A 17189-nucleotide genomic window follows, 5' to 3' on the forward strand; every position below is an offset into this window, starting at 1 on the left:
TGTATGCCAGTGTATATCAAGTAAAGATTATTGGTTTTTGAGAACATACAGAGTAAAACTTATATTTTTATTACTTCTTGTATGTTTCAGGGACAGACGTTTGCTTCAGCCTGCCCAGGTGTGTGACATTTTGAAGGGTGTCATTTTGGTCATCTGCTATTTTATGATGCACTATGTTGACTACTCCATGATGTACCACCTGATAAGGGGGCAGTCCGTCATCAAGCTCTACATCATATACAACATGCTGGAGGTAAGGACCTCGCTTACCCTGCACAGGCTTGGCCAGGGCACTGAGCTTCAAGTCTTCCAATTCTGAAGGTACCTGAGAGTCAAGAATGCTCTACCGACTCTAGTTGTGGTGCTTCTGGACTTTACTGTGCTATCATCACTTGGGGGCTCTTGTTAAACATGGATTCTTATTTAGGAGATCTGGGCTGGGTCTGGAGAATCTGCATTTCTCAGGCGGTGGGGCTCATGCTGCTGGTCTGGGGCACACCTCTGGTGGCAAGCCCGCAGGCATGGTGTGTCCTCACGTAGGCTGGGAAGAGTCTTGCTGCCCAGACATTTTAGAACCAGTACCCCCTTGAGTATCCAAATTGTCAAGTGCTAGGAAAATTAGTTTCACAACTTCGTTAGAAAGTAAGTTGAGCTGACATATATTCACTTTGCAAAAAACTGCTTTGCTTTATAAGCCAAATATTCATAAGTTTTTAAAATAGTAAGCTACCTAAGTTATATAATAAACTTTGAAATTCAAATTGCAAGCTGGCACAGTGGCTCACACCTGTAATCCCAGCGCTTGGGGAGGCTGAGGCAGGCAGATCACCTGAGGTTAGGAGTCCAAGACCAGACTGACCAACATGGTGAAACCCCGTCTCTAAAAATACAAAAATTAGCCATCCCTGGTGGCGCGTGCCTGTAATCCCAGCTACTCAGGAGGCTGAGGCAGGAGGGTCACATGAACCCTGGAGGTGGAGGTTGTGTAGTGAGCTGAAGTCATCCCACTGCACCCCAGTCTGGGTAACAGAGCGAGACTCCATCTCGGGATTGCATTTTTATATTTTATTTTTGGGGGGATACAAATAAGGTCTATTTATCTTTTTAATTAGCCATGAAGAGATTTTTCCTAGTGAGAGGACGGGTGGGGTGGGGGCTGCTGGCCTTTTTGCTCTGAAGCTGCATTGCTGTGGTAGATAAGGACTCTCCATCTCTTCAAAGAAGCCTTGGAGCTCTAGCCTTCTGGTACCTCCTAAATTCAAGACCAAGATGTTTTAAAACCATACCCCAGCTTTCTGATTCTAGGCTTGCTGCATGTACACTTTGCCCCACCAAGTAGGTTGCCTCGGGGTGGATGGGGACAAAGTTCCTGAAACAGAATAGCTCATCTTGTTCTCCCTTCCTTCTCATAGAAAGAGCCTAGACCTCATTCGCTATTCCCCTCTGCTCTCTGCCTTGCTCTTGTCACCGCTGCCCTTCTAGTCTCTCCTTCGTAGGCTTTCCATCTTAGGAGATTGGAAAGTGCAAGGGTTTCTCCCTGTCCCCTGACTTACAAAGCCCTCTCAAGGTAGTAATAGTATTGTTACTAGAAAATAGGCCAAGAAAAAGGATCCATGAATTGCTGATTAAAATGATTTATATACGTATTCGCATTGTAGACCATAATTGATGAGGTGGCTTAAACACAGTGGATGAGAGTCCATGCTCTGGTCTAGAGGCAAACCACCTTTGACCAAATCCTAGTCCTTCCTTTATTACCTGGTTATCCTGGACATAGTTACTGTTGCTGAATATCTCTAATCCTCAGTTTCTCATCTGTAAAGTGGAGACACTAGGGAGATTATGAGGATTAAATAGACCCCACATAGAAGCGGTTTAGCACAATATCAGGCCCATGGTAGGAGCTCCCTAAATGGTAGCTGTTATTCATTCAGCAGATCTTTAGTTGGCACTTGCTGCATGCCAAGCATCTTAGATCCTGAATACTCACAGGTGAACCAGCCTATTCTCATGGAGCTTATATTCTACAGGTGAGAGATAGACAATAAACAAGGAGATATTAGGAAATGATATATTGTATGATGAAAAAGAACAGACTAACGCAGTAGAGACCATAGGAGCCACAAGAGATTGGATGGTCTGGAAAAGGCCTCTGTTAGGATGTGGCATTCAAACTGAATCCTGAATATCATGCCCTCCTTTTCTCCGTTTTATGTGTCACTTTTTACTTGTTATACTGTATTCAAGGAGATTGATACTGGAAAATATGTTTAGGAAGTAAATCTGCATATTTTATTCCATATAATAAACCTCAAAAAAATACAGTTACCATTGTTTGCAAATATTAGATATGAGTAGGTCAAATGATATATTTGTCCTAAATTTGAATCCTGAGTTTGAATTTAAAGTGCTAAAACCAGAAGAACCATGTTTTTGATGTGCCCACCCCCACCCTTTTTTTTTAAAATTTGTTGTTGTTGTTGTTGTTGAGACGGAGCCTCACTTTGTCGCCCAGGCTGGAGTGCAGTGGCGCAATCTTGGCTCACTGCAAGCTCCGCCTGTCGGGTTCAGGCCATTCTCCTGCCTCAGCCTCCTGAGTAGCTGGGACTACAGGCGCCTGCCACCAAGCCCGCCTAATTTTTTGTATTTTTAGTAGAGACAGCTTTTCACTGTGTTAGCCAGGGTGGTCTCAATCTCCTGACCTCATGATCCACCCGCCTCGGCCTCCCAAAGTGCTGGGATTACAGGCGTGAGCTACCGTGCCTGGCCAGATGTGCCCACCCCTTTTATTTTTGCCACTGTTTAAGACTTTCTTTGTTACAAACATAGCTAATTAGACAGTCTGATTGAAATTCTATACATATTTTAGCACTTACTATTTGTTAAAGAATAAAGAAATGTGAGTGAATAAGTAAACAAACATCTTCACTCTTCTTTAGCTTGCCTTCTACTAGGATTTTAAATCCTAGTAGATCTCCAGGATTTGAGCTATATCTCAATTTTAATGACGTATTTAAGTGGAATATTAAGAAACATCTTACAAGTCATTTTTCTTTTTTAGGTAGCTGATCGTCTGTTTTCATCTTTTGGACAAGATATATTAGATGCTCTCTATTGGACAGCAACAGAACCTAAAGAAAGAAAAAGAGCCCACATTGGGGTGATTCCTCACTTTTTCATGGCTGTTCTCTATGTCTGTATCCTTATAGACTTACTGGAAATTTCCAACAGTTAATGCATAGTCTCCCTTATTTTATTTGGTTAGCCATTTCATAGATTTAAAGACATATAGATAATGTATGTATCCTGAAGATTAATGTGAAATATCTGTGTTCTGTTGAGAAATTGGTTGTCATAATAATTGTAATTAATTTAAGGAGCCTCATGTATGCATTATTCTTTGAGCTGCTGGAAAACAGTTCTATTTGCAGTGTAACTGATTATAAGGAAGAATTTTATAATAAAAAGGCAGCGTATTTTTATACATACATTATTTACATAGATCTATAATTTTTCATACTTATATTAGAATTTTTCTCGAAGTTATCTTTAAATCCAGGAATTCTTTTTTATAACCTTGGGCTTAAAATGCATAGAATTTATCTAAAAGTAAAATGTGAAATTGGTTGGGAGGAGTTTTGGTGGTTTTGTGTGTTTGTGTATTCATCCCTGGCTTAAAGCTTTTCTATTGGAGAGTAAATGCTTTATTATATAAGCAGTGTACGTGTTTGTGTGTACCCCTACATATTTATAACACACGTTCCTGCTTTTAAGTTCCATGTGAAGTCAGGACTCATTCACAAGAATGTGTCACTTTTTTTTTTTCCTATCTCTGTAAGAGTGACACTTGAAAGAAATTGGGTTAATACTTGGAAAGTTAAAGAACCAAGTGGGAAGATACCTGTGAGGGTAGAAGCTTGTTCCAGTTTTAATGGAGTAAAGCAGTTACCACTCTTAGATATAAATTAACTATTCTGTATGTAATACAAATGTAATTCTGCAGTTTATGGATATATTCAAAATGACATATGAAGAAGAATCTTAATTATCAGATATTTCTTACTACCTTACATTCCACATTTCCTGAAGAATCAGGGAAGAAAATCACTTCCAGACTTATAGTTTGTGCTTTCTTTTTTACATTGCAAATTATCTTAATTCAGAATGTGTATTTCTTAGTCTCTTCTTTCAGTATTTACCATAATTTATTCCATTTACTTAACAAACTTTTCTGAGGGCCTATTTCCTGAGCACTGTGCCAAGTGCCAGAGATACGGCAAGAACAAAACAACCCTGTTCCAAAGGATTCATGGTCTAAATAAATGAATATGTAGAGGTACATTTCCACTTTTGTTCGTTTCATGTGGATATCCTGTCAAATTTTTATCAACTATAGCTAATAGGGAAATTATGAAGATAATACAATACTTACGTAGACGATTTAGAAAAGAAAGTCATCTTCTTTCTTTATTATTCACTTTCAAAATTTTGTAGTATTATCAGTAACAATATGAAAGCAAATTTAAGTTTTTTCCTTGACCTTCTATTAGTTTTGCATGCAATTCTTATAATGGTTCAAGCAACAACTCTCAATGTAGCTTTTAACTCACACAACAAGTCTTTGCTTACTATCATGATGTCTAATAATGTAAGTATGAGATTTATCTTACATTTTTGAAGTTATACGGACATTTCAGCTGCAATACTGTGGGTGGGATAAAATTCTTTGTTCTATATGTTGTTCTCCCGGAAGTTTTATAGGAAGCAAGTCCAGTTTTTAAACTGTTATAATCATAAAGATATTTCTGTTTACTGTTTCAGTTTGTTGAAATTAAAGGAAGTGTTTTCAAGAAGTTTGAAAAGAACAACCTCTTTCAAATGTCAAATAGTGGTATGTACGATTAGATTCTACTTGAAGTTCTGTGCGGTATTTTGCAGTTCATTCTGAAATCCTAATGGCACATTTTCTCTGGGCCACTGTTTCTTCAACTTAAACTGTACCTTCTCTTATGCTATCAACATCTTTACTAGGTTTTCTTATCTTTGGTTACTGTAATCACAAGATGTTTGAGATAAAAAATTAGAAACATTTGTGTAGCACCATATGATACTTTGAGAAGCTTCTTAATAATCTAGAAATTTCTCTGAAGTGGGTGGTATTATTCCATTTTATAGATGTGAAAACTGAAACACAAAGAAAATAATTTTACTTCTCCACAGTCACATAGCTTCTAGGAGAATTATGACTGTGAATCTCAGAATGTCTCTAAGTCCTTAGCTTTTTTAGTTATTATTTACTGCCTTCATTCTAATCCTAAAAAGTGTGAAGGGACAAAATTTTTTGCCTGGAGTCGGTGTCTTACATAGTTTTTGAAAGCCAGAGCAGAACAGTGTAGTGGATCATGGAGCCCTCAAGAACAGTCCCAGGGGCTCTACCAGGGAGTGTGCTCAGAGTCAAAAGTGTTTTCACAAGAATATGAAGACATTATTCATCTCTTCTGCCATGGTGACATTTGCACAAGTCATGAAAAAATGGTGGTGTTTTAGCATGAATCCAGACAGATGTACAATAGAGAGGATCCCTAAAGGAACCTGGCTCGATGTCCTTGAGGAAGGTGAGGCGTGTCACGGGGGAGGCGCGTGGGCTGGTTGTAGATAAGAGCACACATGGCTCATCCAAAGCAGTGCTTGTCAGAGTTTTTGCTTCTGGGACCCTTTTACATGCTTCAAAAAGTATGATGATCAGCTGGGCGCAGTGGCTCACGCCTGTAATCCCAGCACGTTGGGAGACTGAGGCTGGCGGATCACCTGAGGTCAGGAGTTCAAGACCAGCCTGGCCAACATGGTAAAACCCCGTCTCTACTAAAAATACCAGAATTAGCTGGGCATGGTGGCAGGTGCCTGTCACTCTGTAGCTGTAATCCTAGCTACGGACTCTACTCTGTAGCTGTAATCTAGCTACAGAGGGGAGACTGAGGCAGGAGAACTGCTTGAACCTGGGAGGCAGAGGTTGCAGTGAGCCGAGATCGCACCAGAGCACTCCAGCCTAGGTGACTAGAGCGAAACTCCATCTCAAAAAAAAAAAAAAAGTATGATGATCCCAAAGGACTTTTATTTATATGGATTATGTCTCTCGCTATTTACCATATTTGAAATTAAAACTGGGAAGTTTTAATAAAAATATTACGTGCTTACAAAAATAACATTTCAATAAAAGAGATATTTTCTAAAACAAATTAAAATTTAGTGAGAAGAGTTTCTCAACAAGTAATGCTGGAATAGTTGGATAAAGGTTAAAAAAAAAGAACTTTGGCCCCTCCCCTGCCCAAGAAAATTAATTCATTATGGTTCATAACCCTAAACATAAATGCTATAATTATAAAACTTTTAGAACAAAATATAGGAGAATACATTCACAACCTTGGTCTAGGCAAACATTTTTAAAAACCACACAAAAAGTACTAACTATAAAACAAAAGAGAGAAACTGGACTTCTTCAAAATTAAAATGTAGGATCATAAAATTTAAAAAGTGAAAAGACCACCCACAGTACTAAGAGAAAAGATTTTGAGATGCATTTATCTGACGATAGATTTTTTTTGTTTGTTTTCTGAATATGTAACAAACTACCAATCAATAATGAAAGGACAATCCAGTTTTGAAATGGGGAAAATGCTTGAACAGACATTTCACAAAAGAAAATCTATAAATGTCCAATAAGGTCATGAAAAGCTGTCAGCCTTATTAGGGAAAATGTCATTGGAGAAAGGCAAAGTAAAGCCATAATGAGATAGCACTGCACACCCTCCAGAGTGGCTGCTCTTGTAGCCTGACAGTACCACAAGTTAGTGAGGATATGGATTAACTGGCACTCATGCATCGATGGCGTGAGTGTAAAGTATTACAACTGCTGTTTTTGGCCATTTCTTACACAGTTAAATATTCACTTGCCCTGTAATTCAGTGCCGAAAATATATTTTCTTAATAGGACTTGTTGCAAGAATTATTATGGCAGCTTTGTTCATGCTAGCCAAAAACTGGAAACAAGCCAAATACCTATTAATAGGAAAATAAACACATTGTATATCCGTACCATAGAATACTACTCAGCAATTAAAGATAAAAGAGTGAACTCCTAATAGTGTCAACTATGTATGTCTCAGAAGCATTATGTTGAGCAGAAAAGCCAGACACAAAAGTGTACATAATGTATTTCGTTTATATGAAGTTTATGATCAGAAGTAATTCATTTATGATGATAGGAATAAGAGGTTGCTTATTGGGCATTTGGATTGACTAAGGGGACTCAAAGGAGCTTTCTGGATGATGGAACTTCTTTCTATATTAAGGGCTTGGTGTCACAAGTCATGCATTGATCAGAACTCATCACATTATATATATTATATATACTTATATATATATACTTAAGATCTGTGCATTTCACTGTATGTAAATTTTACCTGTATATTAGACAAGGAAAATAATGGCATATGCATATGTTAAACAAGTTACAGGAGATTTGAAAACTAAGCAAGGAATGAAAAGAACAAATGGAAAACTCGAACATAAAGCCTAGATGATTCTATGAGGCCATGCTGGACCTGACTCTCAAAGCTCTGAGGGGCAGTTCGTGTTCTTACTTCTTATTAATGTTCCTCACCTTTCAAGTGCAGACTGCCAAGCGTCGTGAATTAGAAATGAAAGAGGAAGGAGGGAAGGTACTAAATTATAGAATACTTTGCTTCAGTAGTTAACCATGAGTAAATTGATTCAGCTGTAAGCATTTCATTTGTTGTAGAAACCATGGTTTTTTAAAATTAAGTCATATTAGTAACCTCCTTTGGGTAAGCACTCTTTATAGAGACTTAAACTAGACACGCAAATCTTAAGTTTTAAGGGTTTTCAATCCTTATGTATAAAAGCCTCAAAATTATGAGGAGGAAATTGTGAAATGTTTTTAACCTTATGGCCAGCGTGTTGATGTAATTAATACCCCTTTTCATTTTTATAAATGGGTTCCCCAGAATTCCAACCTCTTAGCTTATTAGAAAGATTAGGGATTCAATATTTGAGTTTTAAGGAAACGCTGGAAAAAAAATGATAAAATGATCAGGTATGCATATCAGTTTACAAGAAATTTGGACTTTATTTTGGCTTAAAATGATTACTACTTAGCACCAAAAAAAATTACCTTTTGCTGTAAGCAAAGTAGCTCGTGTTACAATGCAAGGTGGTCTGCATTGTACCCTTTAAGAGTTTTGTAAGAAATTAACTTTACCTGGGCGGGACACAGTGGCTCACACCTGTAATCCCAGCACTTTGGAAGGCCAAGGCAGGCAGATCATGAGATCAGGAGATCGAGACCATCTGCCTAACGGTGAAATCCCATCTCTACTAAAAATACCAAAAAAAAAATTAGCTGGGCGTGGTGGCGGGTGCTGTAGTCCCAGCTGCTCGGGAGGCTAAGGCAGGAGAATGGCCTGAACCCAGGAGGCAGAGCTTGCAGTAAGCCGAGATTGCGCCAATGCACTCCAACCTGGGTGACAGAGCGAGACTCCGTCTCAAAAAAAAAAAAAAAAAAAAGAACTTAAGAAAAAAAAATTCTAGGCAATCTTGCTAACATTACATGTAACATTCAGCTATTAAAATGGAAAGATCAGGAGTCACCAAGAGGTGCTTTTTGCTCTTGATATGAGTATGTTGCCTCTTTCATATGCTTCAGTAGTAGTTACTTAATGAGAGCCAGTCAGCAGGGATACTCATGTTGGCTATTTTTTTCTTATGAATTTTCCTATGAATTTTTTATCCATCTGAAGTTGACTTGCCAGATACATAGTGTAAGTTTTAGTCCTTCATGCTGGTTTAATAGAGAAGACTTCATGGAGAAATCTGAGAGTAACTTTACCCCTTTCAGTGGTAGCTCACCATATATTTTCTTTGGAGGAATTGCCTGAGGACATGTGAAAAGTAGTTTAGTTAATAAAACCAGGTTTTTAACAACTTCTCCTTTTCTTCACTTCATTTTATCATAAGCATCAGCTGAATGTGGAACCCCAGTCTTTCTGGTTTGCATTCTTGAGATGAAGAATTTTAGGTAGATTTTTACCCATTGGTAATGTGAACTGTGCATTTGGAAAGGTCCTTCAGAAGTTAGGTTGTCTGGAGTAAGCTTATAGCTCACTTAACACTCTTAGAAGCCTGCAAAGCTGCAATAAATATGGATGTTTATTGGAAATAGTCACTCATTTTATATTTAAAATGTGACTGCAAATATGTTAAAGTATATCCCTGTTAGTGGTAATATAGCAAGGAAAAATCTGAATATCAGACATATTTAAAAGCATTAATACCAGTGTTTTTAAGCTTCTTGATAAAGGTTAGGAGAAAACATTCTTAGAAATTTTAATTTTTAATCAATGTAAGAGTTCAGTTCTAATCCGAACCCTGACTATTCTGAAGGTGAGATATGGTATAAATATGTTGCTGATTGCATTATTTATCTAATATATGTTAGATTATCAGTATCAGACTGTTATTCTCATAGAAATTTTATTTTTTATATCTTCTTTGGAGACACTTAAAATTTGGGTATTTTTTAACTCAAATTTTAAAAGTCAAATCTTGATTTTATAATGTCTATGTAAAACATTTAAATGTAAAAGTTGTGAAAGTGTAAGAATAAAACTTTCAAAAAAATCTTCACATAACAGCCTCATCTTTATAGTTAGATATAGTTTTATATCTTTATCTTATCAAATAAAGATACAGTTAATTTTTATGGTGTCACTTTTTAATATTTAAGCTTGCCATCCTTCACATACTTCATCTTATGAAATTGCATTTATTTACCAAATTTATCCATTTTTATTAATCTCTTTTTTTGGAATAGTCTGCTTTTTTTTTTGGAATAGTCTGCTTTTCTAAAATTTGTTTTGGGCTGGGCACAGTGGCTCACACCTGTAATCCCAGTACTTTGGGAGGCCAAGGCGGGCGGATCACCTGAGATCAGGAACTGGAGACCAGCCTGGCCAACACGGTGGAACCCTGTCTACTAAAAATACAAAAATTAGCCAGGCATGGTGGCGCATGCCTGTAATCCCAGCTACTCCGGAGGCTGAGGTAGAAGAATCGCTTGAACCCGGGAGGTAGAGGCTGCAGTGAGCCAAGATCATGCCACTGCACTCCAGCCTGGGAGACACAGCAAGACTCTTGTCTCAAAAAAATAAGAAATCATAAAAAAGAAAAAATAAAATCTGTTTTGCCTTAAATATACGTTTAATGAGATAGGCTTTTCTCCTTTCATCAGTATCCTTAGAAATGAAATTATTGCAGATTTTCTCTATACTTGCAGCTGCCATGTGCCCAAAAATCAAATACAGCTAGATTAATTCTACGGTAGTTTTGCTTTGTTGTATTAGAGTTTAGAAAAGTTACTTTGGCTCATTTCAAATAGTGTTTTAAATTTCTCAAGGTCATTTATTTTCATATAATTCTGTAATGAAACAAGTCTATATTACATATTCATGTTTGGGAAGTATCAAAAATAAATACGTTTCATTGTTAAATTCATTTATGGAAATTAGAAAGGACTTAGCACACATATAGGTACAGCTTGGTGAATAATTCTACAGAATTCCAGTTAAAGATATATTGGCAAATTTAACCCCACGAATTAAGATCCACAGTTAGCTATAGTAACAAAGAATATATTTTGTGTCAGACTTTGATGGAACTTATTCTAGGGCAGACTTTTCTTAGTTTCCTTTAACCTGTATCCTCTTTTGACGTCACAGAATAAATTAAACATGTGATCTAGAACGAATCAAAACAGGTGCGCCTGAAAACTCCGCGTGGACTTGCTCCGGAGGTGCCCTGCCTCCTAAGGAGGCATCTCAGTGCTTGGTACCTTGAAACTTACTGTGCCCTGAGCTCACACTCCAAAATGTGGTACTGCATAATGAATGGTGCTTCAGCTTTGGAAGTAGGAAGCAAGTAGTGCCCACTGGGCTTTGAGGGAGCGAAGGCACAGCTCAGACCCATCACTAATAAGGAGCTGAGCTATCCTGAAAAAGAAGGTACCAGCAACTGACTGGAAGAGCTTAAGGATGTAGGGAAGGTACAGAGAGTAAAGGCCAACTCGCTTATAGAGAAGGAGGTTTTGCTGTGGAATAAACGTTTTTAATCACATTGCTAGAGAATAGTGAGGAAAGGTGGAAGTAAAAAAAGAGAAGCAAAGACAGTCCCGTGAATTACATCAGGATGAAATTGAAATTCAGAGCACTTATAGGAGGCGTGCCATGGCTGAATGATATGGGTGAGGCTTGCGATTACTGAGGCGTTGGGAAAGTAGGGAAATGACAACAGACTGTAAAAAAACTTTTGAGTTGGGTTGTTATATGAGTGATTGTTTCTAGTCACAGCCCCCACTGTTACACAGACACACATACATGGGTGTGCCACTCTTAACTGCAGACAAATTTATTTCATCCCATTTCTTGATTACATAGTATCTTAGACTATAAGAAAGTTAACAGCTTAAAAAGTGAAATGTGTACACTGGCCTTTAGCAATAATTCAGTGATTTTATTTTATTAAATTCATTCCACCTAATCTCAGCACATAGTTATTAGTTTATAGTAAATATTATGAAGCCCAATTTGGGGTTATTTTCCCTCAAGTTTTACCTACACCCCAAGAAATGCTATTGTAATAGCAGGATTCTCTCAGCTAAAGGACTCATAAGTTCAGTAATTGTGTACTATTTACCAGACTGGAAGTAGTCTGGGATTTTATACAGGAATTTTATTACCCAAAGTCTTTCATTTTACTCTTTGCTTCTATTTTTTCTTCTGTAAAATGGAAACAGTTGTCATATGTCCCCAAAGATCATTGGAGGAATCTAATGACCCAGTCTGAGCAGTTTGATGGTTTGAATACTTCTTGAAGTTTATAGAAAACTGGAATTTCCATACTAGAATTATGTTGGCAAAAGAAGTCAGTGACTTACCAAGATAACACCAACCTATATATATATGCACACATATATATACACACACATATATATAAAGTTGTATATTTCTGGACATTTATACATTGTCTAATAATTTCATCATGTTCTGGCTAAAAGAATTGTTTCCTATATGTACTTTATTGTGTTGTTTATATACACTACAGTACTTATATGTTGATTTTTTTTTCTTTTAGATATTAAGGAACGATTCACAAATTATGTGCTTTTACTAATAGTGTGTCTAAGAAACATGGAACAGTTTTCTTGGAATCCAGGTAACTCACTCTTAACAAAACAATGTCTTATAATTTTCCTTCTAAGCCAAAATCATTCTTTTACACGGAATAAAATGAATATTGCAGAAAGCTTCAAAAGACTTTGGCTGTTTTACTGTTTAGGTGTTGGAGAAACAATCATCTGTCACATAATGACATTTCAGTCAACAATAGACCACATATACAATGGTGATCCCATAGTTTCTAATGGACGTGAAAAATTCCTGTCACCTAGTCTCCTAGTGTGCTTTTCTGTGTTTAGACATGTTTGGATACACTTACCATTGTGTCACGGTTGCCTGCAATATTCAGAATGATAATGTGCTGTACAGGTTTGTAGCCTAGGAGCAGTAGGTTATACCATATAGTCTGGGTGTGTGATTATACCATCTAAGTTTGTGTAAGTACCCTCTATTATGTTCACACAATGACAAAATTGACTAAAAACACATTTCTTAGAATGCGTCCCTGTTGCTGAGCGACACATGACAGTACCTGTTTCAGTAGAATGGATTGGGTATGTTTTCTGTGGTGTGGTGGGATGCTGTCATTTTCTATAAACCCCTCCGTGTCTCTGGAGCTGTATACTCAGTAGGTGAGTGCACCCTGTTATACCCGGCAGTTCTGAGCCTCTATTTTTAACTGTAGTGTGCTTTAGTTACCTAAATCCAGAAAGATCATTTTCATCTTAGGGGTTGACCAGAAGAACCTTTGCTCTTCCCTAACATTTATCTTTTACCCATTGATTAGCATTTTAAGTAGGGATAAATTAAATATAAAGTAAGGTGGAAGTTTTGCAACTTAGGTGCATCTCTAAATTCAGGCTGACAGGAAATTGTCAACATTCCATGAATTTTCATTATCCATTCAGTTAGCAGACATTCACTGAGCATATGCTAGTTTCTAGGCACAAGGGCAGGCACTGTGGCAAATGTAGAAAATACTAAGACATTTGTAGGACTTACAGGCTAATTAAGGGGAAATGGGTAATTATAATGCTGAAGTGAGCTAAGTGGGAAATGATCAATTTCTCAGGTATCTCAAGTAATTTAGAGTTTTTGTTTGAATATCTGATGTTTTTGTTGGAATCTCATTCTTAAAGGATGAGACCATGTTTTAGATTTCATTTATTACTCCCAATATTATATATGTTATAGGCATTTATTAACTTACTATTTTATTTTAATTCATTGGTAATTTTCAAGTAACTGAAAAATCAAAAACATATAAAATGAGAGATATGCTCTTGGAGATACATTTTCAGAAGTTTTTTTCATAGAGAAACCATAAGATTAAATGATATCTGACAGCAGCTGGAGTAGGTAGGCTACCTGGCTTGTGGTAGAAAAGCCTCTTCCTCCACACACACGGCTAGATTCATTGAGTACCCAGATTTTTTTCAGTGAATGGTGGTATATTTCTTTATAACTAAGTCACCTAACAGGGTGTCCATGAAGGGCAGAGTGGGTATGTGTCACTGGTTCCAGTAGAGTACATGTAGGATCAGCAATTCCCAAAGCTGAGTGGTTAAAACAAAAGACAAACAGTCTTTATGCCTCCTAGACAGCTGGATATTTGAAGTCATTCTCATTTATACTGTGACTTTTAATAAATTATCTTGCCTCCTTTATTACTGCTATGGCAGATAATACGATAAAAGGAACACTTGCTTTTATTGATGAATTCACCATTTTCACTCCTTTTTTTAGGTTTATTAAAATTTCTTTAAAAAAAAAAAACCAACGAAGTGCCATTTATGGAACGTTGCTCTAAGTTCTCAGGGTCATGAGGAATATAAAAACAGCACTAGCCATTTTGTATGCTAGGAATATTGCTGTGCACCATTATCTCGTTTAGTTCTCATAATAATTAAGTGTCGACACTTACTATCCTTACCTTGTGGTTGAGGAAGCTGGAATTTAGCTAATTAAGAAACTTGCCCTTTGCCAGTGATGTTGATTCAAAAAAAAACTTGCCCAAGGTCATATAGCAGTTAGTAGCAGAGCTTATCAGAGAAAGAGGTCCCTTGATTTCCAAAACTTGACGTAATGCCAGACTCACAGAAGCTGCCTACACTGTCAGCCAGGATAGCCCAGCTGTGTGGTCTCCATCCCATCCTCCGGCTACCTGGGTCTTGAGTTGCTATGGGTCCTTGTCAGTGTTTCTCCCTATCTTTTTCTTGCTGTATCCCACTCTTACATTCTTTTCCAAGTTCTTAGCAGGTTGTCTGTGGGTGTGTTTTATCAGGTACCTGATACTGAATTGGCATTAAAAATTTTTTTAATTGATGCGTAATTTTCATAGTTTGGGTGTGCAAGTGATAATTTAATGTATTCGTATACTTTGTGAAGATCAAATCAGTGTACTTGGGATATCCATTATCTTAAATATTTGTCTTTTTGTTAGAACTGGTGAAATCCTTTTCTTCTACCTATTTTGAAATGCACAGTAGGTTATTGCAAACTACAGTTACCCTATTTATCTATCTTAACACTAGGTCTTACTTGAATAGACATTTAAATGTGATAATGGTGAGCAAATTTATCAGGTTAACATCTGCATGACAGTGAAACAAAGGATTGATCAATATCTTTAAGTTGTAGTGATCAAAGAAGGAGAAGATTGCTCATCTGCAAAGACTATAGCACATCTCTTCTAGCTATTTACTGTCACGTTGAGGCAGCTCTGGAATTAAAGGATTTTCTAAGGAACCTGCTTAGTCTAGTCATCCCATCAGCATGTCAGCACGTAGGCTTCGTAAAGGCAGAGGCTCTCTGCTAAACCCCCGGAGCCTGCATGTAAAGCACTTCTTGGCACTTAGAAAGTAATGAATAAATATTTGGGTTTTTGTTGTTCTTGCTCTGTCACCCAGGCTGGAGCGCAGTAGCGCCACCTCAGCTCTCTGCAACCTCCACCTCCCGGTTCCAAGCAATTCTCCTACCTCAGCCTCCCAAGTAGGCAGGACTACAGGTGCACGCCACTACTCCTGGCTAATTTTTGTATTTTTAGTAGAGACGGGGTTTTGCCATTTTGGCCAGGCTGGTCTCAAACTCCTGACCTCAGGTGATCCAACATGCTGGGATTACAGGTGTGAGCCACTGTGCCAGGCCTGAACAAATATTTGTTGAATGAAGTATCCTTTAACTTGATACAGTATAGCTCTTTTGGTAAAGGTTATAATTGAATACTAGTTCATCATTTACTGAAAATACAGTTTTGTTCTAGATATTTCATATTTCTCTGGTAGCCTGTGATATGGATTCTGTTCATATTAAGATATTTCATTGTTTTTCTCTTTTCTATTTATAGATCATCTCTGGGTGTTGTTTCCAGATGTCTGTATGGTAATTGCATCAGAAATTGCCGTGGATATTGTAAAACATGCCTTTATCACCAAATTCAATGACATTACTGCAGATGTATGTATTTTGACATACACTTTAATATTTAAAGTTTACTTCTGTTGCTTAATTTTTAAAAGTTGTAGAATAATAGGAGTTTATTAATACTTTAAAGTCAGAATTGTAATTTTAAATTTCTAAAAATTATTACACTATCGAAAGTATTCTGTTTTAATATTAGGCAATGCTAATTCCATATCTTGGGGTAGAAGTATAGACCAGCCTGTAGTCGAAGTCACAGTGTCACTAACTCAAAATCATTCTGATCAGTTAACACTGTCATAATCTGTTTAAAGACTTTAAAATCACATTGTTTCTATTTTAAAACTTAGACCATCAAAACTTTTCTCTCTGGCTAGGTTTTTAAAATATTTTGTATTTAAAAATTGATTTTTTTCCACAATTATGAATAGGTTCCTGGTAAGTTTTAGAAGACGAGAGCCTTACGTTTTTCTGGTGAAAGTAGTTAAACTTTGGGAAATTTGTTTTATGTTTTAATCAGATGTTCTGGATAATTTCTAGAAATAGATATGTGGCTATAGATTTATTGCACATAAAACATAAGAAGGTTTCCTAATGTATTTCTCATTGCTGCCTCAGTCCCAAAATAAATAATAGCTCCACAGTTTTCTAGATTTTACTGGGTGGTACTTTTAATAACAGTCTCACGGTAATATTTGTTTTATTTCAAAAGGCAGTTATTTAAAATAAAATGCAGTTGCAACAGCTGTGATTTGATTATGAGTTTCTGAATGTTTTAATATACTTAAAGTAAATAGTTTTGTACTTTTTTGTAAAGCACTGATAAAGTAATTTCACCATTTACTTTCTCAACTTTCTCAATGCAGAATGATTCCCTTTTCATAGGATCATTTATTTAACATCTGAAGTCAAAATTAATAGGCTTGATTGAGACACTTGTGCAATTTTTAGTGGAAATAGTCATTCACAAGTGCCTTCATATTTACTGTGTTCCCTAACTTAGTTTTATGTCTTTTTCAGCATTCATTTTTCTCAGAAGGCATTATTATGGTTAGATAAACAGTAATTTTTTAAAACTATTCATTTAATTTAAAATTTCAAAATTATTTTATATACATTACACTACTTAAAATAGTCACTCTTCCCCAAATTCCAAACTCTCAGGATCATAGTCATTGGATATTTATTCCCCTTTAAAGAAAAACTTTTAAAAGATCTATGAATGTTAAGAGTTCACGGGAATTAAGGTTACTTTTTACCTTTACTGTAGGAAAACAAATAGGGAAATTATGCCCAGATGTCTGCTTGGTTATTAGCACTTGTTCCTGGTTAATTATTAAATGTTTTCATTAATAAAATCTAAGTCTTTCTGCATGATATATTTTTACTATATTACTTAATATTTCATTCTTATTTGTCTTTAGGTCTACAGTGAATATAGAGCCAGTCTTGCTTTTGACCTTGTTAGCAGCCGACAGAAAAATGTGAGCATTTATCAAGGGCATAATCCAAAATTAACAA

The 17189-nt window shown here is 36.6% G+C and overlaps 1 protein-coding gene across 3 annotated transcripts in view; it reads left to right on the top strand.

Annotated features, from left to right (window-relative positions):
• The window catches only part of LOC105487900 (transmembrane anterior posterior transformation 1), a 79239-nt gene that overhangs the window by 35925 nt on the left and 26125 nt on the right, over positions 1-17189 (top strand). For all 3 annotated transcript variants that reach the window (XR_011621443.1, XR_011621444.1, XM_071093831.1), the window contains exons 4-10: positions 91-253; positions 3062-3197; positions 4551-4648; positions 4822-4891; positions 12205-12285; positions 15595-15704; positions 17093-17152. Coding sequence is in view for 1 of the 3 variants with exons in the window: in XM_071093831.1 (XP_070949932.1) it covers positions 91-253; positions 3062-3197; positions 4551-4648; positions 4822-4891; positions 12205-12285; positions 15595-15704; positions 17093-17152 (718 nt within the window). In the remaining 2 variants the exon portion in view is untranslated. The remainder of the gene's footprint in view (positions 1-90; positions 254-3061; positions 3198-4550; positions 4649-4821; positions 4892-12204; positions 12286-15594; positions 15705-17092; positions 17153-17189) is intronic.

Source organism: Macaca nemestrina, chromosome 3 (genome assembly GCF_043159975.1).
Source record: "Macaca nemestrina isolate mMacNem1 chromosome 3, mMacNem.hap1, whole genome shotgun sequence".
Taxonomy (NCBI): Eukaryota; Metazoa; Chordata; class Mammalia; order Primates; family Cercopithecidae; genus Macaca; species Macaca nemestrina.